This window comes from Drosophila mauritiana, chromosome 2R, assembly GCF_004382145.1.
Source record: "Drosophila mauritiana strain mau12 chromosome 2R, ASM438214v1, whole genome shotgun sequence".
In the NCBI taxonomy this organism is placed as follows: domain Eukaryota; kingdom Metazoa; phylum Arthropoda; class Insecta; order Diptera; family Drosophilidae; genus Drosophila; species Drosophila mauritiana.
This window is the reverse complement of record NC_046668.1, coordinates 4,921,661-4,946,143: the sequence shown is the minus strand read 5'-3', so window position 1 is coordinate 4,946,143 and position 24,483 is coordinate 4,921,661. Positions and strand designations below refer to the sequence as shown.

General features: G+C 41.7%; 4 protein-coding genes and 3 non-coding genes across 8 annotated transcripts; 4 read left to right on the top strand and 3 right to left on the bottom strand.

The window, feature by feature from the left end:
- The first annotated feature begins 262 nt into the window (after window positions 1-262).
- LOC117136728 (patched domain-containing protein 3) lies at window positions 263-15,144 on the top strand. 2 transcript variants are annotated; one of them, XM_033297759.1, is made up of 11 exons: window positions 263-461; window positions 623-873; window positions 7,207-7,337; window positions 7,398-7,543; window positions 10,245-10,459; window positions 10,582-10,763; window positions 10,823-11,002; window positions 11,066-11,229; window positions 11,295-11,633; window positions 12,158-12,471; window positions 12,546-15,144. In XM_033297759.1, exons 3-11 carry the CDS (start codon window positions 7,207-7,209, stop codon window positions 14,382-14,384), a joined length of 3,510 nt encoding a protein of 1,169 aa, XP_033153650.1. In that variant the 5' UTR covers window positions 263-461; window positions 623-873; the 3' UTR covers window positions 14,385-15,144. The 2 variants fall into 2 exon arrangements, with proteins under 2 accessions (XP_033153650.1, XP_033153649.1); XM_033297758.1 differs by having other exon boundaries at window positions 263-873.
- Trnan-guu lies at window positions 6,167-6,240 on the bottom strand. The gene has a single exon. It is a non-coding gene; the product is annotated as a tRNA-Asn (tRNA).
- On the top strand, window positions 6,417-6,490 carry Trnan-guu. The gene has a single exon. It is a non-coding gene; the product is annotated as a tRNA-Asn (tRNA).
- Window positions 15,145-15,269: 125 nt separating the features above from the next.
- Window positions 15,270-16,118, top strand: LOC117137119 (rheacalcin-2). Its single transcript, XM_033298411.1, has 3 exons — window positions 15,270-15,416; window positions 15,474-15,582; window positions 15,634-16,118. Exons 1-3 carry the CDS (start codon window positions 15,270-15,272, stop codon window positions 15,906-15,908), a joined length of 531 nt encoding a protein of 176 aa, XP_033154302.1. The 3' UTR covers window positions 15,909-16,118.
- Window positions 16,119-16,896: 778 nt separating this feature from the next.
- LOC117136729 (C-type lectin 37Da) lies at window positions 16,897-17,536 on the bottom strand. The gene has a single exon (XM_033297760.1). The coding sequence runs from the start codon at window positions 17,519-17,521 to the stop codon at window positions 16,973-16,975; it is 549 nt and encodes a 182-aa protein (XP_033153651.1). The 5' UTR covers window positions 17,522-17,536; the 3' UTR covers window positions 16,897-16,972.
- Window positions 17,537-18,666: 1,130 nt separating this feature from the next.
- Trnar-acg lies at window positions 18,667-18,739 on the top strand. The gene has a single exon. It is a non-coding gene; the product is annotated as a tRNA-Arg (tRNA).
- Window positions 18,740-21,977: 3,238 nt separating this feature from the next.
- On the bottom strand, window positions 21,978-23,850 carry LOC117137304 (probable cytochrome P450 6w1). Its single transcript, XM_033298683.1, has 2 exons — window positions 23,216-23,850; window positions 21,978-23,124 (listed from the first exon to the last, which is right to left on the bottom strand). Exons 1-2 carry the CDS (start codon window positions 23,669-23,671, stop codon window positions 22,024-22,026), a joined length of 1,557 nt encoding a protein of 518 aa, XP_033154574.1. The 5' UTR covers window positions 23,672-23,850; the 3' UTR covers window positions 21,978-22,023.
- Between the last annotated feature and the right edge of the window lie 633 nt (window positions 23,851-24,483).

Sequence of the window (24,483 nt, the reverse complement as noted above, 5' to 3'; positions counted from 1 at the left end):
TAATGAGCGAAAATGCGACCTTCAGACTGCAGCGGCGCGCTGGTGGATGGAAACAGGTATACAAGGCAAAGGAGCGGCATAGATTTTCCCAAAAGTCCCGCCATCCGGTGCACTCACCTGAGAGAGCGTGATATATATGTATTATAGAGAGAGCGAGAGAAATTGAGAAGGAAAATCGGAGAGATCGAGTGCTTTGCAACAGGTGAGAGTTGAGCTGTAAGCCGAGCGCGGCGAGAGCGCCGAGCCTAACGTAAGACCTCATTCGTTACCGTTACGTGGTGCGAGACGGTCATGTGCGCGGAACTTGTGTCTCTCCTCTCCAGGGACTAGCAAGAGTATTCAAGCTAGAATTTAAATCAAAGTTAATTTGTCAGTGGACAAAAGACGTCGGAAATAACGCCGCACTGACCCACCGGTACGTCTCAACGGTCACTGAATTCGAATTCGCTCTACCGCTCTACGTAAGTCGCAACGCAAGACGCGATCTGTGCAGCGAGATCCGAAGTCTGAGTGGATTCTCTCAGTTCGTGATACGGTCTCAAAGTCAGCGGTTGCCGGTCGCTCCGCCATCGCCACTGCATCCGTTTATCCGTTTCTTTTCTTATCGATCCGTACCCGCCAGGGGAAATAATTCGAAATACTATGGCCGAAGGCAGTGCAAACAGTGTGCAATCTTTAATAAATCACTAAGAAATTCTGTGAAAGGAGAATCACGCAGAGCCGAGTGCAATTGAAAGGCTCGCGTGTAAGTTGTAGGCTCATTGAAACGGCTCCGGAATCCGCACACCACATACACCTGCAACACACCTGTCGTCGCACACAAATCTTGGATACAAAGTGAAGAAACTCCACAAGTCATTGCGGCGATACAAGGTATGTGAAGATATTTACGCCTCGAACATTCCTTTCGGTTGCAGTGCAGATAATAGATGCGCAGATTTTTCTCGGGGTTGGTGGTGGCGTTCAGGGGATGAAATCAGGCCTGATACGTTTCGGTTATCATTCTGGAAAGTGCGTAGTTCGAGAAAATACGCAGAGATTATGGTTATTTTCGTAAACTTCCTTAAAAAACAATTAAAACATATATTACAGCCCAAAATCTCAACCTTTAATTCAGTATCATTGACGTGAAGTGCTCTATAGCATGCGATCTAGTAGTATTAACTTTCGGTTCTCATTTAAAAAGGAGCTGCCCGCGATTATCCCATTGTGTGATTACATTAATTTGCAACAAAAGATGGTTTTTTTCCGAATATTGTATGTGCTCACACATTATGAGCTTCAATAGAAGTAAAGTGGGCTCAGTAACTCGTCGCTTTGTTGATGGAAAACAGTTCATTAGTGTCAGAAGCAAACTGGAAGCAAGCGGTGTTCTCAAAAACTTCATGGACAATTTAAGCTTTTTTTCGTTGAGCAATTACAATCGCTTTTGGGACCAAATTTAAATTGTACACGTTGGTCTCTATTAGCATCAGCAATAAAATCTTATTGACGTTTTTTCCAAACAGCAAGTGCAATTGCAACAATAATTTGCCACTGCGGGCCAAGTCCAACTCGCTGGCTCTTTCGTTTGCAATCCGGCTGTCGAGAAAGAAACTCAAAACTTTTGACAGGCAAATTAATGAAACTCGAATTGAGAGCGGCTACGATTACAGCGTACAATTAAAGTAACACACACCTGAGCAACAGAAAGTGGGGCGCGGATCGAAAATCCCCGATCAAAATAATCTGGAAAACGGCCAAGAAAATACAATGTACAAATATATATATATGTACATACATGGAAATATCGTCATAAGGTGTTTGCATTTTCGTATTCGGATACAACGCGAAAGCAAGAGTGATTACATAAACTGAACTTTGGTGATCCGGTTTGTCGGATGGACCTGGCGTTGGGTTGGGTACATAACGCAGGGAGTTTTTCGGCCCAGTTAATGAAAGTTCAAATTCGCGTCCAGAAAAGTAAACCGGTTGATTGGTTCATCCCCATCATCGATTTCCAGATGTCGGGTCCACTTATGCTCAAGGTTAATGCTGATATCGGCACTTTGCATTTCTTTACTGTGTACAGTTGCACGACTTGGTGGTCTTTGAGCCGGGAAATCTACAGGTAGATGGATTTTCCGTTGACTCAGCAGCAGGTAGTCGACAGCCAGTTTGAACTGGTTTTGCCAGGATTTCCTTTGTATTTGTGGGAAAAGGCTCAATACCGTGTCTGCGTGCCCAGCAGGACACTAATGTCAGTTTGATTGCTTTATTGTTTGTCGTTCACAGTTTTCAATTAGCAAATCCACAAGCTACTCATAATTAGCTGAAATTCAGGCGAACTATAATTGAGTGTTTGCTCAAATGATTAACGGCAAGCGAATGTTGTGAAAATGAGAAGCCCCATGCTGATATTTGGCCCAAAGTATTGTAAATTTTGCTAAGTGCCCGAGCAAGCTAATTATAGTTAAATAGGTAAATGGGCAGAAAAGGGAAGAGGCTCGGGGCATCTTGAAAGGAAAAGTTATCGCTGTCTCTGTCTCGGTTTTCTCTGAGAAACTCAGTTTGGTTTCAGTTCACAACTGGCATACGTATCCATATGTGTTGAACATATGATATGCGATCAGCCTTGCACTTTCTTTTTCTCTCTCATTGTCTTCGCCGCCATTTCTTCTCAGAGAGTGGGTTTTCCATTTTTTTGTCGCTCGCATTTGAGTGCCTTTGACGTCGCCAGTGTGTCAATTGGTTGATGCATCAACTCGCTGTTGATGGCCGGAAAAACTCAGTCATAATTAACTAATTTCCAAGGAAAGTAAGTCCAGACTAGTAAAAGTGAACGGGAAAGCGAACGACATCTCTTTGCTCAATTAATGACATCAAAGGCGAGACGCTTTAAGAAAATACTTTAGAATATGGTTGCTCTAGCTTGCAATGTATTTAATAGTTGGATTAAGCAGGGATCCGTGCAAAGCAATTCTTGAATGTGCAAAATACTATTATTTCTTACCTGTTCTACTAATGATAACGAAATAGATATTGAAATACATATAAACACATCCGTACTATTTTTACCATTTTTCACTACGACCTGTATTCATTGACTGTCTTAGCCAATTAAATTTGAACAAATCATGATATTGCTTGCATGGCTTTTAAAAACAAATCTAATGAACTAAAGGAAACTCAGGTACTTCGGGCTCCATTGCTCCACTGACCTAGAGATCTGAGACTCAAAGAAGTCACAAAAAATCCGACATCAAATCGTTTTCTTTATCAGCTCACCAGGTAAATGGATAATTAATGCAAAGCAAACAAATCAAAAAGCTGAATTCAATTCGAGAGTCCGTGCCTGTGACTGTGTGTTTAAGCCAAGACTTTTATGTGCCAGTGTGACCCAGTTGCAGGCTGGGCGCAAGCCCACCAACCCGTCCCGCTCTGGCCATCCACTCGGTTCGGTTAGTCAGCCAGTCGAGAGGCGCAGAAAAAGTAGAAAGTGAATTTTTATCTTGGCTTCTGCCTCAAGGCAGAACCTGGTATGCCCCACCACCTGGTAGGCCCTCTTCCTCCGCACCTTCATCGAATAAGCAGTCGAATACTGTTGAGGCTTTCAATGCTAAATGTTTCGCCACGGAGTAAACTAATTAAAATTCATTGCGAACCGTTGTGTGGCAACCAATTTCAATTGTAAGCGACCTTTTTTAAGCTGACAAATTGTGGCCAAAACACACGGTTTGGTGATATATGTATAAGTTATATGTGAATCGGCTTAAGCCGAGTTAGCACCGTAATTACATACACATAAATATTTTTGACGATATGTCCCTCCCACGCGCTAAGGTCATCAATCGCTGCTGTGTTCTACTTCAATGACTTGACCTAAATTAATGTTTGGCAAAACCCACCACAGACAAATACATTTTAACAAGAAATCATTTCGAAACCGAAAGCCAACAGCAAGATATATTTAAATATTAATTAAAATTAATTTTGTAATTATTCGGCATTTATGCTTTGAGCAGCCGAAAATCGCAAAAGTGAAAGTTGTTGACTTGGTCAGAAAGAAAAACTCACCAAAAGCTGGCATGCGTTTTGCTCGCAATCAATTTTTGCGCTGCTCGTTATTGCCTCCACCTGTTTCTTCTTTTTCTGCCTGTAAATATGCATTATATAAATTGTTTCAGCAAAGCGACGACCGACACAACAAACACTTAAACGGGCTGGACAAAACCGGGAATTATGTAAGCCTGCCATCAAACAGTGTAGTCATCAACCAGCGCGGTGATGAAAATGTGTCGGAAAACTGGCAAAAATGCCAGTTGCTTGAGAACGAAACTTAAGGGCGAAAAAGATAACAGTAGATATAGAGAGAAAGGAACCATCCCGTCTACTTGACCCGAAAATGGTCTAGAGTTCTTTAAAACGCCATCAGTTTTAGAAATGCGACAGATACAAACAAAATGAACAGTAAGGAAGCCAAAAGAGCTAATAAAACGTCAAATGGTTCGGCACAGAAAGTAAAAACAACAAAACAAAAGACTGCAGAGACAAACTCATTTTGGTCATCAACTTTCTCGGGCCAAAACGTAAAAGCTTTTTGAAGCGCATTCCAATCTCATGCCAAACATTCGCCTTTTGTCGGGTATTAATAAAACTATATCCACACACAAAAATTAGGTTGGCAAAAGCAAAGAATCCGATTGACCTACAAATTATGTAAAAGCCGAAGCCAACAAAAAAAAACACTCTTTCAGATGGCATATAACTTTCTGGGAGGGAAGTGCTCGGCACAAATCGGATGTTTTTGGCACGTATGCTAAACTTAGACCTAGATGGTGTTTGAATATTTAGTTTTACATTTTCGCTCTGTTACCAGCTTCAAAATGGTGCCTCTGAAATCGCTGTGAATAGACAACAACTAGAGGAAGAAATCATACTTTTTTGACCACATATAATGCCAACAACAAGCTCGCAACTGACTTTAATAATAAGGAAAACGACGGCTCATACGATTATGAAAACTAATGCGCCGGTGATTTGATTTCGGGCGATCCAGTCAACCCGAACTTGCGACATGCATTTGTAAAGATCATTAATGAATTTTGAAGCTATTGGTTATGCGAGCTTACTCATTTTGTACACATTTATATTTAACTTTTGCATAACGGCTTCGGAGTTCGATGGGGCATTATGTGGAGATATTGTGTTAAAAGAGACGAAAGGAAACTCGCCCAAAATCAGTTTATACTGCATGCTACGTTTCCGACTTATTCCGAACCAATTAACACCAAAAAGCGTTTTCTCTGGTATCCAAACGCAAATATTGATGCACCAATACCGACTGAGCCCAGAAAACCTACGCGCGCTGAGAGGCTGGCGGTTGGCCGGGCGGTTTATTAAATCATTTTGACATAATGAACCGTTATGTCAACGGAGGGCCAGCTGCCTGAAGTCGGCGTTGGAGTCAATGCTGGACGCCCAGTCAGCGCTATAACCTTGAGGCAGCTGCGTGACTCAATTTGGCGAGCGAAGAGCTCGACTTAGGCGCAGGCTGAGCTGCCATTGCTTGGCCATGTTGTAATCCCGGTGTTTACCGTACGAAAAGGCGAGCAAGATTGTTACAATGTGGTAAAAGTGCAGCGTCAGTTGTCGTTGAACCCCAGTCTGAAAAATGGAAAGTAAACTGTTCTAAAACTTTACGTGTTGGCTGCTTAAAAAATCGAAGTTTTCGGTCTGCTGCTTAGCGTGCAACAAGCAAAGTAAATAACAGTTCGAGCACAACGATAAGACATAAAGGCAATTCAAGAGCAAATGCCTGTGCTTGGTTATGTCTCAGCTTCTTCTGATACTTTTCGGATTCTATGAGTACTAATGGTTTTATATGTTACTGTCATTCGTCCATTTGGTGGCAAGAGTACAATACTCATTCGTTTCTACACGTTGTTAATGTCTACACTAATAAAAATTAACCATAAATTCATGAAATATTAGGCTTTTACTTTTCAAAAATATATTCTAAAGATAAATATGAAATATTCTTAAATTGAGAAAAAAATACATTTTCGGGGAGTTACTAATAGTTTGGCGTGATATACTCGTACCCTATAAGTAATCCGACATTTGCATATAGAAGTATTAAAAACAAGAAACCTCTTATTACGAATAAAAAAATAATACGAAGCTGCGCCCCCGGGTGGACTCGAACCACCAACCTTTCGGTTAACAGCCGAACGCGCTAACCAATTGCGCCACGGAGGCAGCTGTCAGACTGTGCGCACATGTTTTAGTGTATTGACCGTACAAATGACGCCGTTGCTGTTGTGAATTAAGCTGCTTAGCAGTTCTTATTAGAATTTATTTATTTTCCAATTTGATTTGTTCCTTGTTTTTGTTTGTGTTTTGAAATCGAGAAATTTTTTTTTTGGACTTACATGGCCTCCGTGGCGCAATTGGTTAGCGCGTTCGGCTGTTAACCGAAAGGTTGGTGGTTCGAGTCCACCCGGGGGCGACAAACACTTTTTTTATCCATCCATTTAGTTTTAATTTTAATATATTGTTATTGCTTCAAAACGTTATTGTTGCGTACTTGAGTTCTTTAAGCGCGTTAATGAACATTATTGGGGTCCCTTGTCATTTTGTTTTTGTATTTTTGTTTTGTGGTTTAGTGCGTCAGATGAACAAGGGCATTTGCTGAGATTCGTTTAGGCAAACAGCAGCGAAGTAAGGCAACCAAAAACAATGCGTGTCTAAAGTTTAAGTTGAAGGTGTCGATGAACAAAGCCAAATAGACACGGCAACGAACACGCGGCACACTTGTCTGTCTGTTATTACATTGCAAAAAATTTAGTAAACTCAAAGCTTTTAATTTAAAAAAAAACATGGAAATATCCAACTTAACAATTATAGTTAATCTAAGAATTATAAACTGATAAAAAAGGCAAGATATAATAAGATATTATTTTTCAGGTCGAATGTAGTATTTTAAAGTTATTTTACTGCTCCACTTTTCTGGGGATACATATGTACATATGTATACATATAGATACACTTGGTCATACTAAAAATATAATAGAGACTTCCATCTTGATTTTGCAATTTGTCTTTTCACCTTCGCTAGGCATGCACGCGATTTCAGAATTTTGTATATGATATTGGGCAATGCGATCTTTAACGATTTTATAACTCAAGTCTGACCCAATCCATTTTGTTCATTTGTCTTTTCAGATGCCGTGTGGTATTTCGTGTGTCGATAAGACACTCAATAAATCGTTTTACCATCTGGGAATATGCATAGCCAAACATCCTGGATATTTTATTATCATTCCTGTGCTGCTGACGCTGCTCTGCATGACTGGGTAAGTGAACCGGTGAAAGTGGACCGATGATATAGCTAAACTTCGATATGAACTTTACAGTTACCAGCAGCTGAAGTATCAAATTGATCCCGAGTATTTATTCTCGCCGATAGCGGGGGAGGGAAAGACTGAGCGTGCCATCGTTGAGCAATACTTCAAAGTGAATTACACGCACCGCTTTAACGTCGGACGCATTACGAGGCCCGGTAAGTGATGGCAAAAGCGAGGACTTCGTGACTACTGTGGCAACCATCGGCCAAGTAAAACTATCTTCAACGCACGTCGAACCATTAAATGCTTACAAACTTTTCACCCTGTCGAATAAGGCTGTGTTACGGCTTTCTAAGGTTTAGCTGTGTACCTTTGTTCCGCCTGCACTGACATTTAACTCAAATGTGCAATAAATAATTTCAGCACGGGGTTGAGATGGAGACATAATATCTTAGCTTTATTGAGGTCTTGAACTCGGCTCCGTTTTACAGGCTATTAACTTCGCTAAATGGATTATTGGGCAAAACTTAAACACCACCGCAATTCAACAATACTACGAGCAGTCAAAACATTAGCAATAATTGCAACTACAACAATGTCAAAAGCTAAATCTAGCAGAGTACCGCATAATTACCAAATAACATACCGTCGTCAAACCATAGGAGCAGCATACAAACTTAGGAATGCCCAAAAAATTTTGGAAGAACCCTATTTTTCAGACTTATTTCTTAAGTAACAGAGCGATCTTATAACGCTATTCTTTTTATGCTAGTCTAAAGCAGCATTTAGTTTAGTTTTGATTTTTTGTGGGGCTGTACTCAGTTGAAAGTCGAGATGTGCACAGAATGCGCGGACTTTGTTTTTAGAAATGCTAATTGTGATTTGAATAGGTGCAGTAGCATCTTTACCTAACCCAAAACATTTGCATAATCTAGGCGTCGCAATATAAATTTGTAAGCCGCTTTTAATTGCTTGTTGCAAAAAATTTGGCAATTCGGACATTGCTTAGCGTGAATATGGGGAAAATGTGTGCTCTTGGGAAAAATAGCCACGAAATCAAATAAAGTTGGATTTTTAAAGTTGCAAGAAAAAATCTAGAAGTAAGCTTCTCCAAAAGAGCACTTGCAATTGTTATTTCAATAACATTAGCCTCATTCCGCAAGAATGCTCTCGATGCGCACTGAGAAGTTATCGGATGGAAACGCATGCAGATCTGCGGATCTGGTCGAGAACGCCAGTGTGGAAAACTGTTATAAATGGTATCTACATGTGTATATCTCTTTGAGTTGCGCGCTCCCATTCGGCGCATCATTGAACTTTGTTTGGACATTCGTCTGCCAATAGGCAGCAAAGATACAAAAACCCGTCGAGTGGAGTGTGGAGGCCACAAGCGACCTGTGCGTAGATACACATGCACGCGCTTGCTGTTGGTGCTCAACGGAATCATATAGACCGCATTTAGTCGGTTACGACCAGTTAGCCACAAAGCTTAGTGCGCCGCTTCGATTGCACTTTGGCCAAATGTGCCACAAGAGGCGCGCCAGCTGCAACTTTCCCCTGTCTTTTGGAAATTTGTTTATGGAGCGCAACAGAGGAAAAATTTGAATTAAACAAAATTATTAAATTGCTCGCTTTACTGCTGATGTGAAGACTGATGTATCCGATAAATATCGAGCAAAACGTAACTTCCTTTGTTTCACTTTTTGGGGGATCCAGTTGCCGGAAGAAAAAGATTTCCGTATGTGTATTTCCACTGTAATAATCAATCTGCTCTTCTGCAACGAGGTATTTTTATGGTCTAGTTATCTATTCGAATTTAGAGCCGTTCTCCTCTTGGGGTTTCAGCACCACCAACTGATTTCGGCACCAATATAGTTAAAAATAGTTATAGAGTAAACGGGTATACGAGATTCGTTGAACAGTATGAATCAACATGAAGGAAGCGTTTCCGACCATATATGTATATATATATATATATATATATATATATATATATATATATACATACATATATTCTTGATCAGGATCTGGGACTGTTTGTCCGTCCGCCTGTCCGTATGTACGTACATATGTACATATGTACGTACGTCGAGAGGACCCTCGCTGCTCATTCTTCTAAACTTTCTTTTCATCGTTTGGTATGCAACCCTGTAAGTTTTCGCGATAATCATTTCAATGACGTGGATCTTTTCGAACTTTTTACACACTTGTTTCCTCAATTATTTTCGTAAATTATAAAAGCTCCTCTTTTATCTGGGATGCAATGGGGGTTGCAATTGTTTAATTTTTTAAGTCATTCGTAACAAAGAATCACTGTACAACGTGATTGGCTTTCTGATGGCATATAATGTTTTAACAGCTTCAAGTTCATTCACAAATTGTTTTAAGGCCAGGAATCCAATTTTTGATACCCTTTATTTACGTTCGACTTTATTTTAAGTTAGCTTACATTTATTGATAGTTATTTTATTTGACCGATAGAAAGTTGCTTTAACCTGAAATTTTAATTTATATATATGAATTAACTACTACGTGCGTTCGTGAAGACCGGCAAGTTTTCCAATTCTTTAAGGTAGTTTGTTTGATGTACCTAATATGCATTTTCTAACAATATTGTGACGCAAGTACGCGGGGCTGCCTTTGTTGTGGCGCATTAAATACAAATATCGATTGTGATAATCGGGCAATATCAAGTGGAAGTGAGATCAACGGGCAAACAGAAACACGAATGAAATACGCAAAATAATCCAAAGATATTCAATTCAAATTATTGTCACGTAGTGGCGTGTGGGTAACAGCAGCAAGCACATTAGCCTTCAAGCCTCTGTCCAAAAAGTAACCAATGGTTTGCCAGCTGTTGTCTGGAGATTTAGTCATGGTCACCGTAGCTAATGTAGGATCTATGTGCCTTTCTAGGTCGCTTCGGGCGAGTCATTGTGATAACGAAGGATGGCGACGAAAATATGATCCGCCGCGAGGTGTTCCAGGAGCTGCGGCAGCTGGACAACATCATCCAAAATGCTACAACCACCTATGATGGTGATACCTATACGTACAAGGACAACTGTGCCCGTTGGGAGAACGAGTGCTTTGAGAACGATATCCTCAATTTGGATGCGCTGATGGATGATGTAAGTAAATCGATAAATTCTAATCGATAAACTACGAATTAAGCTTAATATTTGATATTTATTGTATTTCGATTCAGAAAAACATTTTAAAACTTCATATTTTTTGGATTCCCTGGTTTCAGATTGAAGCGGGTCAACTGAATTTGACATTTCCTTTCATGTTTAATCCAGTCACGTGGGATGCCCACTTGTTTCCTGTCTTTTTTGGCGGCACCAAGCTGACCGAGGACAATTATGTGATCAGTGTTCCGGCCATTCAGTTGGTGTATTTCGTCACCGCAGACACCAAAAGGCAGGATGCCAAGTGAGTACCAAGATAACCTACAGATTTATTCGGAACAAACACTAATGCGGTCTTATTAGGGGTGCCGAGTGGGAGGAGACTTTCCTGCGGGTGGTTGGCAACGCAGAGAATTCGGGACAGTTCAAGCACATCTCGGTCTCATATTTCGCCTCCCGTACGTTGGACCACGAGCTCGAGAAGAACACGAAGACTGTGGTGCCCTATTTCAGCTCAACGTTTCTGCTGATGGGTCTGTTTAGGTAAGTGCCTGCAAATGTGGCTTACAGAATTATCTTATAGCATTATTACATCGGAATTTCCAGCATCATCACCTGCATGATGGGTGATTCAGTTCGCTCGAAACCCTTCCTGGGGCTCATGGGCAACGTCTCGGCCATTATGGCCACCCTGGCCGCTTTTGGCCTGGCTATGTACTGCGGCAACGAGTTCATTGGCATCAATCTCGCTGCTCCCTTCCTGATGATCGGTTCGTTAGATAAAAGATACAGTTTGCGAACGACTTTCTTGACTACTTGTTAATCCATTTCACAGGCATTGGCATCGACGACACTTTTGTAATGCTGGCGGGTTGGCGGCGCACCAAGGCCAAAATGCCGGTCGCGGAGCGAATGGGTCTTATGATGTCCGAGGCGGCTGTGTCGATCACCATCACCTCGGTGACCGACTTCATTTCGTTCCTGATCGGCATTATTAGCCCCTTCCGATCGGTCAGGATCTTCTGCACGTACTCGGTGTTCGCCGTTTGCTTCACGTTCCTGTGGCACATCACTTTCTTCGCCGCCTGCATGGCCATTTCGGGCTACAGGGAGCGAAAGAATTTGCATTCCATTTTCGGCTGCCGTGTCCAGCCAATGTCTGTTGCAATCAAAGGTGAGTAAACTGCTGTCATTGTGATTGTACCTATTGTTGTTTTGCAAGCACGTTGCTGTGGTGACTGAGCTTTGTTATCATGCATTTTAAATTTTCTTCATAAAAAGTAATGTTAATTATTAAGATCATTCTGTTTGATTGTGTAGAGCAGGTTGCATAATTTGGTCTCAGACTCAACTTTTTTCTCAGCCCATCATTGTTTGAAAATATTTAAGAAATATGTTTGTAATTGCTAAATTACATAATTGGGGCGGAACTGGTCACTAATGACATTATAAAGATTAAATTGTTTGCCCCACTCTAAGCTGTTTTTGAAGTGTATGTGCTGCAAGGTCTGGTTAATACCACAACCGGATCGAAGTAATCTTATTTTAGATGTCTTAGCACCAACAGCTGCAACATGAACTTGATCATGAGACAGAAACAACTAGAAAAGCCACTGTCTGAGCAGTGCTGGCGACAATTGAGGCCAATGGGAACTAGTCTCACAACTCTTCATTCTATCATTTTGCTTGGCTCCGCAGAAAAGCGCAACTTCCTCTACAAAGCGATCATGGCTGGTGGCATAGACGCTAACGATCCCGACAATCCCATCGACAACAAGGACCACATGCTGATGGCGTTCTTCAAGGACAAGATGGCTGCAGTAATCAACAACAAGTGGTGCAAGGCGATCATCATCCTGGCCTTTGCAAGCTATTTAGTTGGCGCCTGCTACGGAATCACCCAAATAAAGGAGGGTCTCGAACGACGAAAGCTCTCCCGAGAAGACTCCTACTCGGTGGAGTTCTTTGATCGCGAGGACGACTACTATCGCGAGTTCCCATACAGAATGCAGGTGGGTGTTGTAACAGGGCAAATAAGAAATAGATTTTTATTAATGTTTTCGTTTTTATTTTCCAAATATGACAGGTAATTATTGCTGGCCCGCTAAACTACTCGGATCCTCTAGTGCAGGAGCAAGTTGAGAACCTGACCAGCACCCTCGAACATACCTCGTACGTAACCTCTAGGCGCTACACAGAGTCCTGGCTACGCTCGTTCCTCTCATTCTTGGAGCGCAACAATGAGCTCCTTAATGTTACGGTAGACGACGAGCAAACATTCATTGACGCCGTGAAGGAGCACTGGCTGTTCCCTGGTAACCCCTTCTCCCTGGATGTGCGCTTCAACGAGGATGAAACCCAAATTATTGCCTCGCGGTTTCTCATTCAAGCGGTCAACATCACAGATACCAATCACGAAAAAGAGATGGTTCGGGATCTGCGAAAGATCTGCAAGGACTCTCCGCTGAATGCCTCGATATTCCATCCATATTTCGTGTTCTTTGATCAGTTCGAACTGGTGAGACCGGTTTCACTCCAGGCAATGGTGATCGGAGCCATCATCATGATGATCATCTCCTTTGTTTTTATCCCTAATATACTTTGCTCCTTGTGGGTGGCCTTCTCGGTCATCTCAATAGAGCTGGGCGTTGCAGGATATATGGCCTTGTGGGACGTTAACCTGGACTCCATTTCGATGATTAACTTGATCATGTGTATTGGCTTCTCAGTGGACTTCACCGCTCACATCTGCTACACATACATGTCCTCGAAAAAACGCAGTCCCAAGGCACGAGTCCGAGAAGCGCTGCACTCCCTGGGTCTGCCAATTATCCAGGGCTCCAGCTCAACCATTCTGGGCATTGTGGCCCTTCTGCTGGCCCAGAGCTACATCTTCCTGGTCTTCTTCAAGATGGTGTTTTTGGTGATTTTCTTCGGCGCCATGCACGGCCTTTTCCTGCTGCCTGTGTTACTCTCGCTCTTCGGTCCCGGATCTTGTCTTACCTGGACGGGAAAGGACGATGGTAGCGACGCAGAGGTAGACGACGGCCTGGACGACCGTCAGCTGGAAAAGCCCTTTTCACAGTCGTATTACATGCAATACCCTAGCATTGGCATCAACGGCCCATATGGCTCGAAAGGCTTCCTGGGGGCCCCGTACAAGGCCTACGGTGTGGACGAGAAGGATCTAGGGCTGGGCACCTCTGGTGAGGACTCGTCGGAGAGCAGCTCAAGCCGATCGCAGCACCGGCAGCAGGCAGCCGCTACAGAGGAGGAGGTTGTGGTACGTGAGTCTCCGACGCGGAGGTACGACGACGGCTGGCGTCGCTCCTCCTACCAGAACATTTATGGACAAGGAGCAGCACAGTTTCAGGCCCAACCCGATCTGTACGGCAAGCAGGTTTCGGCGACCGAGTGGCGCCAGCGTTTGGATTCCCACGAGCAGCAGCAGCGTCAGCGGCAGCGGAGAAGTCCGTTTGAAAACTACCGCCAGGATGTGGAGATCGACATGCAGAGGGCGCGACGTAACTCGCACGGCGACGTTATCGATCTGCATGGAACACCCAACTCCTCCGTTGAGGAGCGATTTCGACGACGGGGAGAGCCCTTCAGTGCGGAAAGTGGGGACGACAGCAGCTACCGTCATCAACAGATAATGGCTATGCCAGTCGCTGGATCCGCTCCTTCAGCTAAGCGGTATCACCGACGACGATCCTCAGAGGATTCGACCAGCCGACACCAGCGATGGCCGGCAAACATCGAGGAGCGGAGGGCGCGACGCGCTCACTCGCCTGCCCACAACCGCCCAGAGACTGCCTTGACCAGCTACGCCTACCGCTCCTCCTCGCACCATAATCTTTACCAGCCGAACGGGAAGTCTTCGAAGTATCCGCCCACTTACCAGTATGGCGACTACTACCATTGAGTGAAATGTGCGAAAGTTGAAATGTGACTGGAAAATTCCTTATATTTATAGAGTGTTCTGTGGGACAGCCTTTAAACAAATTACTAGCAAAGTAAAGAGCATTACAAACCCTTTAAATGAATGATTAAAATCGGTATGGATTCTCAAGCTACAAGTATTTTAACTACCCCGTTAATCAGTCGATTTTATTTTACGAACCAAATAAGTTGAAGCTTAAATGTCCTATTTTGACAACTCAAAAATGTGTTAATATCGCCTGTAGAACATATAAAAGAATTTTGATTGTTTAGTTTTTTGTACCTACTGCAACTACAATCGAGGTATAGAGGGACTTGACGACACAGAGCAAACTTTCTTGTCAACCATATTTAAGTTAGGCCTTTTGAACAAATCACAGCTATTTCAGTCACTTTTTTTATACTTGCCCGCAATTTAATGACACAACACGAGCATTTCATCGATAAGAGCTCAGAGAACTTAAAATACCAACTACACATTAACATACCTCTAGTTACATGTATGCTATTTGAGTCAGACTTTGGGATTCCCATATCAGTTTTCATTAAAAATAATTTAGATTTAATAACATTTTGTATAGCAAAAGAAACCATAAGTAAATATTTAAAAACTATTACCTGATAAGAATGGCCGCCGCAGCAAGGACGGCTTGGCTACCTAGCGCTTATACGCATTTGGGACAAGTTTGTACAATTGTTTACACTTTTTTCTATTTAATAAAAATTTTATATTTTCCTAGAAATAACGTGTCAGCTTAATGTTTGTTGGGTTTCATTTGTCCTAATGGCTTTTTAAGCTAATTTTGATGGGATGTGGTTTAGACATGGCCATATAAATGCAATTACTTCTGAACGAGTTATATTCAGCATGGTTGCCATACTGTTTACTATCTGTAGCTTACCTTTCTTGGTAATAGCAACCAGCAACATCAACAATACCGATTTGACTTTTCATCAAAAGTGCAATCCGCTTCTTCAGTGCAATGCATATTTTTCAGTGGCGGGTTTTGCTGAAGTGAGCTGTGGTAACTACTTATGACCTTCTGGCTTAGTAATGATTTCCCTTTTTAAGGTAAGCTGGCTTGAAGCTAACTATATATGCAATAGAGTTGGAGCAGTCCTAGCTACCGTCAGAAATGAGGAGCAGCATCAGCTAATGCTTCACTACGTCAACAGGAAAGGTAAGCTTGGTACAGAAAAGTGAAACTACTCCCTGTTTGACCTTTATATAGAACGGATATTTGGAAACAGAACCTTTTGGTTGGGCGCCACAAACCTGGTCGATCGGAGCTATTTCTGGACCTGGATGAGCACAGGCATTCCCGTGACCTACGCACAATGGAGCAGGAGAGAGCCCAAGTCTGATCGAACAGGTCAAGACGCCTGCCTTGTCTTGGGAACGGACAATCTCTGGCATAGTGAACCCTGCCAACGGAAACACAATTTCATTTGCGAAAATGTTTGTCAGCTAAATTATTCAGGGCAGGACAAGAGAGTATATATTTAAAATTGTTATTTCAATCTGCAAATATATAAAAGAATATCCAAAGCAATATGAATAGAACACAAAGGAAATTTATCGATGCAATCAACAAGCCCAAATGGATAGGCACCTTTTTGCCAAAGCGTTTCTATCAAGAAATATTTAAGTGTTTTAGCTTTGGGTTTGTCTAAGTATTATACATACATACAAAGTGATTTTGCAAATTAGATACCATTCATTATTAAACATAAAACATGTTTGTCAAAAATAGGGTTGAAGGCGAAGTCTGCCCAGTTTCAAGTATAGATGTATATTTTTTGTAGAAAAATCTTACAACTGTTTATATGATATAATATATTCAAACTAAAAACTAACCATTACAAACTATCTATTTTGTTAAAAATTCCTAATGATATGCCAAAAACATTTCTGTCCCTCTAACACTTACACCACATATCCCTAGGTTTTAAGACGTGCCAGTGTTAATAACGTCAGAGAGTCCTGAGCATCTAATTTGCATACCCTAATCTCCCTAATATTCCATTTAGCTGCGGATTTGCGACTATATCGTTCTCTGGATTTTTTTTGTTCGCTTTCCGTTATTTCCTTAGTAAAAAACAAATTCGTTATTTCAATAACTTGATAAAGTAATTTACGCCTAAATACACAGATATGGATTTCTCTTTAGTGAACTAGGGATAAACTATAGCTTCTGGACATAAAGTAAAAAGTAAAGTAGGCGATTTGGGATCAACTGTGAAAAAAAGAAAGGCGCACATATGCAATTCTCAAGTTTTTGAGCTTTTAACAAACCATTAATAGGTCGGAATAATACCTGATGAAGACTCTACATAAATATCTAACAAATGATGGCCCCACGCATTTAAAACTAAGTAGATGTGCATATATACGAGCAAAGGGCTTAAGAACCCCAAGGATTAAGAGCTCATTGACAAATTGACAAAAACCTGGCTTTAATTTTGCCTTGCTGGAAATTGAAAACTCATTCGCATTTTGAATTGCACATATTCGGCTGATATTTTATTTAACAACCGCCCTCTTTTTTCGACTCACTTCGTCAAATTAGGTTAGTTTACGTCGTCATCGAACTGGCAACGCTTCTCGCAAACGAAGTAGCGCAGTTCTGAGCAATCCTCGTTCACCCAGAGTCCGTTGATTCCGTTGATGCCAAGGCAGTGGCGATTATCGCTGGAGTAGCCCGGTAGTCCGTTCTGGAAGTTGCGGTAGTTGACGACGCGCCCTTTGCTGAACCACACCCAGTTGTTGTCACTGGCCAGGTCGGTGCCCGAGGTCCAGAGCGGATTGGTCAGCAGTTCCTGCTGGTTCCGGGCGTAGGTGAAGAGGAAGTTGCGCAGACTGCGCTGATCCTGCTCGGATGTAATGCTTACGAGCGTGTACCCATAGGCGGCACAGGTGGCCTGGGCCTGGAACCAGTTCACTTGGGCGAAGGCGCCTATGGCGAACCTGCCATCTCGCAGACTAAATGGCGAGAAGGCGGGCAGCTGGGGCTCATCGGCGGTGTCGTTCCCGGGAGCTGGGGATGTGGGTGAGAGGTCCGATTCTGGCAGGGACCAAGCGGAGCCGAAGACCAAACAGACCAGGAATAGGGAACGCATGTTGATTTGTATGGCAAGTTGAGAGGGAAGCTTCCCTTATATAGCCAATGCACTAATTGCCCGGGCATTCATCAATGTCACTAGATAAGCAGCTGAGTCTTGGCATAAGTAAGTACTTTCCCCAAATTGGTTCAGCTCGCGCTAGCTTGCGTTATGCCATAAATATTGCCCCAGTAAATCTCAATTTTAAGCGCTGCGCAAATCCGCTGGCTATTTGTATGTTAAGGTTCGCGCTGGCTAATAATTTCATCCCACCCCAAAAGCCTTCGATCCAATGCATGTGCTGGAAATTTATCGAAAAAATGTAAAAAGCATATCTCATTTAACTCAGCTGTCAGTGGGGGAAATCCGAGGGAGAAAAGAGACGTTATGACGGGTCAAGGATTGCCAATTGCCAAAGCGGAACCCTCGTCCAACTTTTCCCCACGCAATCTCGATGCACATTTCCTTTCGGCGTCGCTCTGTGTGTTTGTGTGTTTGCCAAGTGTTTACGACTCCCGCTGGGATTGAACAGCAACGAAATGTGCAAACACAGATCGCTGCACTTCCTCCACTCCTTTATTCCTTTTCAACTTGGGGGAAAATGACATAGAATCAAAAACTGCTTGCTGCCTTGTGGTAAGTGTGGCGTTCTGCGGGGCGTATGCTTAATATGAATTCTTCGAATGGCGTCTCATTCAGAATAGCATTTGCATTCGCCACAATGCTGCACAATGGACAGACAGTGAGTTCGCATTACAAAGAAGGTCATTCCTTGTCAGGTGGAAGGTAATCGTGTTAGTACAGTAATACGCTCTTGTATAAAAATCCAAATCGATACAAGTATTTGAAGCTCAATAATACAAGATTAAAGATTGCCCTGCTTGAGCGCCTTGTCCAATCAAATTTCAAATATGATAAGTATGCCTTGATATTGTATTGTATTATTTGTATTATCATATGTATTTTGCATTGACGTCGTTCACCATGCTTTTCCCTTTAATCCATAATTTGAAATCATATTCAACTTTTTTAGAAAAAATCCATCTTCTGTGGAGAAGTCACTCTCATTCACTAAAGTTAATTTAAGAACGCTGTAGCTCTGTTAAGATCAGGCATAATAAACTAGAAGGTCTTGCCGACATGTCTCGCGGCCGCTTCCAAGTGGTCCTGTGGCGCAATGGATAACGCGTCTGACTACGGATCAGAAGATTCCAGGTTCGACTCCTGGCAGGATCGTATTAAGTTTTTTTTTTTTTTATATACAAATGATACAATTTCCGTTTTAAAGGTCCGCAACTTTATTGCAACAGTCTATAAAATTATATAGTATAAAATAAGTCCAATGCTTATAGCATCGGTACAATAGTATTTTTTAGATGTGAATAGAACAAGAATTTTCGGATTCGTAGGTTTTTTATTACTGTGCTCTGCAATGATACACCAATCTAAAGTAACGAGATAGATTTTTTTCTATTCGAGTTCTTTTGGAAAACCCCTCTAGCTTGGCGGGAAAACATATTAATAGCCATTAACCCTCCGTCTATAGATTTGATATATGTACGAATGTCGTTAGAAATGCATTTGAATATGGTTTCCAGTTATTGAACGCTGTGATTTCGGCCGTAGTATAAAAGTTAGAAAGTAAGAATTAAGATTAAGAAAGATTAGCACTCCAGGCAGCCGAGTGCAAGATTCTTATGTCAAGGATTATGTGCGGTTTTTCATTTAACTATTTAGCCGGTGGTCATTTCCTGCAAATATCTATAAAAATGCCCACAAATTAAAATTGCTTAATAGTTTCTGATTTAAATTCTATTTTTTTGGTTCGACAATTTCCCAAGAACCGGAGTTTTATAGGCCAACGGAAAACCAAGCCTTCAGGGGTTATGATAGTAGTTGTTTGCACTGTCTTTAAAATAAATTTAACATAATAAGCTTGAAACTTTAAAAACCACAAGATAAAAAAATACAAATGGTCTGTTTTCAAAGGACGTTTTCGTTAGTCGACCTTCGTTTTACGTACTGTAAAAAAGACAAGCTCATTCTCCAGTTTTTCCACTCAAAGCATAAATTAAGTTGAACGATTTCCAGCGGGTGGCGGGTCACCCATTGCCGAGGAGTCTTCGGTGCATACATATATGTATGTTTGCTGCGTGACTTTCTGCTGGAAGAGGGGTCCTTTTCGTCTTGTCCGTGTCCTTGCTTTAAGCATTTCCACCGGAGCTGCGCTAGCCATCTAATTTAATTGCCATTTTCCTTCCAACCAACCAAAGACAAATAGCTGGAGCTAATAGATCATGTCATCTTGTCAACAAGTCTTTCAGCTTAATTGAGCATTCAACATGACACGGCCAAGAACATCTTAATTTGTAGCAATGACGAATAGTTAAAAGAACACGGATCAATCGATATAACATTGGCGAGAATATATTGATTTCAGTCAGATGTTTTCAAGTTTGAGAAACATTTTCGACCATTTAAGGTGTATATTTTATTCACCTATTTCCTTGACTATCCCGTTACTCAGCTAGTTGCAGTGCAAACACGAAATTTCAACATTTTTATTGCCATTGGGATATTAGATGGTAGGAAAAATTGTAAAATAAAATATAAATCAGTACATTTTTGAGAAGTTTAAGTATCGCAGTTTTGGGCGGATTTTGGTATTGCTAGTATTCTCACGCTACCTTTACGTCTCTAGGGTCTGCTTGCCCAATCTTTCACTATCTATACTTTATACATACATGTCCAGATAAACTCTTATAGTGTTTCTGATAAAATTATTAATTTTTTTTATTTTTTTAAATTAAATTAAAAAAATATATAACTTCTTAAAATTGTGGTCAAGACATTTTTATGCGGTTAGAGTCGGAAACGCCAAAATAATTTTGGCGTATCAATTAAAAATGAGAAAAAACATGATAAAACAAATAAAAATCGTAACAATTTTTAAAGGACAGTTTTATTGAGGCTTGAGGGCGTGTCCAAAACAAATAATAAATTTGAATAATATTATAATAATTGATAGCAAATTCAACCATTTTTTAAATAGTAGGGAAGACAGGCAGATAGACGGACGTTGCCATACAGCCTCTTCTATTGATGCAGATCAAGAATATATATAATGAAAAATTAAAGCTTATCTCAGCTCATCGACAACCAAATCGGTGCCACATCTTTAAGATTTAATCGCTCTATTTATCTTTACGTCAGCTTTCGCCAAATGTCCCTAAAGTTGAGGACAGTGAGGGGGCGTCCAGGCGCCCTGTTCGTTCGTTAATTAACAAATTTGTAATAAAGCTAGCACAAGGTTTTGAAGGGGTAAAAAGTTTCCAGCTAATTAGAAGACCGGCAGGATTGGGAGGGGGGACCATGCAATTCTCGAGTATATTAATTTAATGTCGATTTGCATGTAATTTCCCACCCAAGGCGAAGTTTAATTCCAGTTTAAGTTCGGTTATGATGCTGAACTCGAGTGTAATCTAGCAGAAAGACATTTATGCAATGGCCACTGGCTAATTAAAACTAATGGCCAAGTCGAGCAAGTAACGAGCCACTGTCAGCTACTAGCGGCTGCAGGTGGATGTCCTTATCTGAGTGGCTTTCCTTGTTCGATTCGTCCTAGAAGGGCTGCAATTCAATCGGAAGGGAAAACCACTCCCGCGAAAGGTGGCAAAAGTTACGCAACACTCGTATAAAAAGTCGCACGCGATATCCCGATATGCCGGGGGGAGCAGTCGCTTGCAAATCCAAATAAGAAGGTCAGTCCAAAGTCATTGAGTTGCGTGCCACGCATTTGCCAGTGCCCTTGTCTGTGGCAGATGCAGTTGCAGTTGCACCCTTGCAACAAGTCAACTGTAAATTGGCTTAGCTGCAGTTTATCATTAAATTTGATGTCATTTTATTTACCATTGCATTCCACCTACATTTTATTTTCGTATGTGGAAGCTTTACGTGATGTGGAGTTTTGGTAAAATGATATTTTCAAGTATTCCGCGGATCGTGTAGCAGTTTTTAAGCCTGTTGTCCTGAGCAGTGTCCACATTAAATCTTATATCTCCAAATCAAATCACCAAGGAAACGTGTAAGGTTAATTCTATATATGCATTGAGCCATCAGTGCTAGCAATATACAAATAAAACATATTGTTTGCAAAGTAAAAGTGATTTCAGTGCTAGCAATATACAAATAAAACATATTGTTTGTACAGTAAAAGTGATTTTATCGAACTTCACCTGCACTGGTTGACATTATGCAACTTGTGATGGTTACGAAGTGCTCCACTTGGCATCAAAAATCGTTATGATTTGTCACCTTTGTTCTTTCTGCTCCTTTTGATATTCTTTCGAGATGTCATTTCGTTTGCAAAAAAAAAAACAAAAAATGAAATAATTAAAACTTACAATGCAGCAAAAAATTGTAAACAAATTTTGAAGTTTTCTCCCTCGCACTCCCACAAAAATCAACTATAGCGTTCTCTCTTTGAATTTTTATTTGGGCGGTTGCCGAGTTCTCAAATTCTATTTCATTGACAACTTTTGCCCGATATCGTTGTTCCCGGAAACCTTCTCCAATCGAAGGACAATATCGTGCTTTGAGGCAATAAACGGGCTAGTTGCAGCCCACTCCATCTTCCTGATGGTTTTGTCACACATGTGGATCCTGTGGTTGCGCAAAATATGCACAAGTCCAAGCTTGGACTGAAGCAGACCCAACCGCATGCCAATGCAGTTTCGCGGACCAACACCAAACGGCATGTATGCGTCCATGTTAAGATGTTCGCGGTTGCTCGGACTGAAGCGCTCCGGATCGAACTTCTCGGGGTCCGGCCAGTACTGGGGGTCACGATGAACGGCCAAAGTGGACATGTAAATGGGCATGCCGTGCGGCAGCTCCATGTTGTGGAATGGTTCGAGGTTGAAGCGCTCGCCCTCCGCCGGTTGAGAGCACTCTCGTTCTATATAGCCCACGATCGGGTACTTGCGGAGTGTCTCGTTGACAACCTGAGATAGGAAGGGCATCTCCTGGATACGCTCATAGCTTATATGGTCCTCGTCACCGAAGAAGTCAACGATCTCTTGCCGCAGACGGTCCTGCAGAGCCTCGTTCTTGGCCAGCTCGTAAAGCGTCAGCGTCATTGTGGACGAGCTAGTTTCAAATCCGGCGGTCTGAAAAATAGCTGCCTGGGCAACTAAGTAGTCCAAGTCAACTACCTTCGACAGCTTCTCCGGATTGGCGGCAACCTCGCGCTTTAGGGCTAGAAGGATGTCGATGAGGTCGTTTCGCTTCTCGCCTGTCCTTTCGCGCTCCTTTAGAACGAAGTTGATGCTGGACCGGATGAACTTAGTGGTTTCCCTAGAAAAGAGTTTCACACGGGCCAGTGACGCCAGAGCCGGGATCATAAAAATAATGGCAAAGTCAATGCCCCTGCTCAAGGTCAGCGAAAATATAGCCCTATTGTGGTAGAAGAACTCGCTCTTGGCGTCCTGCAGAGCGTTGGCCTCTACGCCGAAGGCAATGGTCGCTATCAGGTCAGTGGTGAACCGGCCGCACAGATCCTTCACTTGGACTTCCGAACCACTGCCTAGACGCTCGGCGCTGTCCTCCAGGTTCTTTCCAATCTACAAATAGCATTGAATTTGAAAACTACAATATATATAAGCCATTAAATAGCACCCATTTGAATGCAAACAAGTTCTCTCTGTGACTTACCTTTACCATCAGAGGATACATTTGCTTGATCTTGCCAGACGTAAAAACCGGAGAGATTTTTGTGCGCAATTCTTTCCAAGCTGGGCTTCGTGCAAAAAAGAGGTTGTTGTAGCCAAGCGCGTCGTTGTGCGGGTCAGTTTGCAGGGCGCGGTTGTTGAAGTATTGAAACTTCTTGATCATCACCGTCTTGATCAGGTCTAGATCGCGAATGACAAGTGCCGGACGATGGGTCATGTAGACTCCAACGAAGGGCTCCTTCTCGAAGCCAGGCGCTTCGTGGAATTTTTGGATCTGCTCGAAGAACGGCACTCTTGCGGTCAAGAACTCGCGGGTGCAGCCTAGAATGGGCAACGGGCGGATGTATTTCACTCCATGGCGTGCCCAAAAGGATAAGGTACGCCTCTGCCAGATATAGAAGACGATGGTTAATGAAACGAGAAGAAGCAGTAGCAACATGTTGGGTGCTTAGACGTTGGGGAGCTACTATTGAAATTTCCTCTCTGTAGGCGCTTTTAAGCGATCGCCAGAGCTTTTCCGGCGGCATGTGCAATAGATGCTAAAGACTGCCAACACTCAAAGAAATTGATACTGATCCATTTTATTTCACTTCCAGTTCTGTGCATCATACTTATTGCCTATCGACATACCAATTGTTTTCATTAGTTGGTAAATTATTTTAAATAGTATTTTGAATAATAGTATAAGTGGTGGAAGTTATAAGATAACTCTACACCTTTTAGATTTTAAGCAAATTAATTATTATTATTAATTAATAATAAACATATATATCAGTTACGATAGGAATTGTTTATCAAATGGCACAAAGATAAATTAATTAATATTAATATTAATATATAATTAATTACAATTTTATAAGCGAACGCCAGATTTTGTTCGGTGTATAGTATACTCGGTATGCACGCATATTTGATAAGGCTATTTAAATCGCATTTAATGTTTGACTAGGCGAATATTATAGATGCTTTTTTGCTTAGGCTCCATGACTATTCAAAAACCTGAATCACTCGCAAACCGAACAGAAGTTAGTTGAGATATTGTTTCAGCGCGTCAGCGTGTGCTGTTAGATTAAAGCAGACGTTTGGGAAACACCTCTAGATTACTAGAGTCTCAGTATTACATTCTTTCTTGTTTGTGTTATCAAGAGTCATTATTTTCTAGCACTTTTTAGTAGTCAAACGTTAAAGTATCCTATCATTAAGATATAAAACTTATTGAACCCTAAACACAGAAGAAGCAAAGATGTTTAA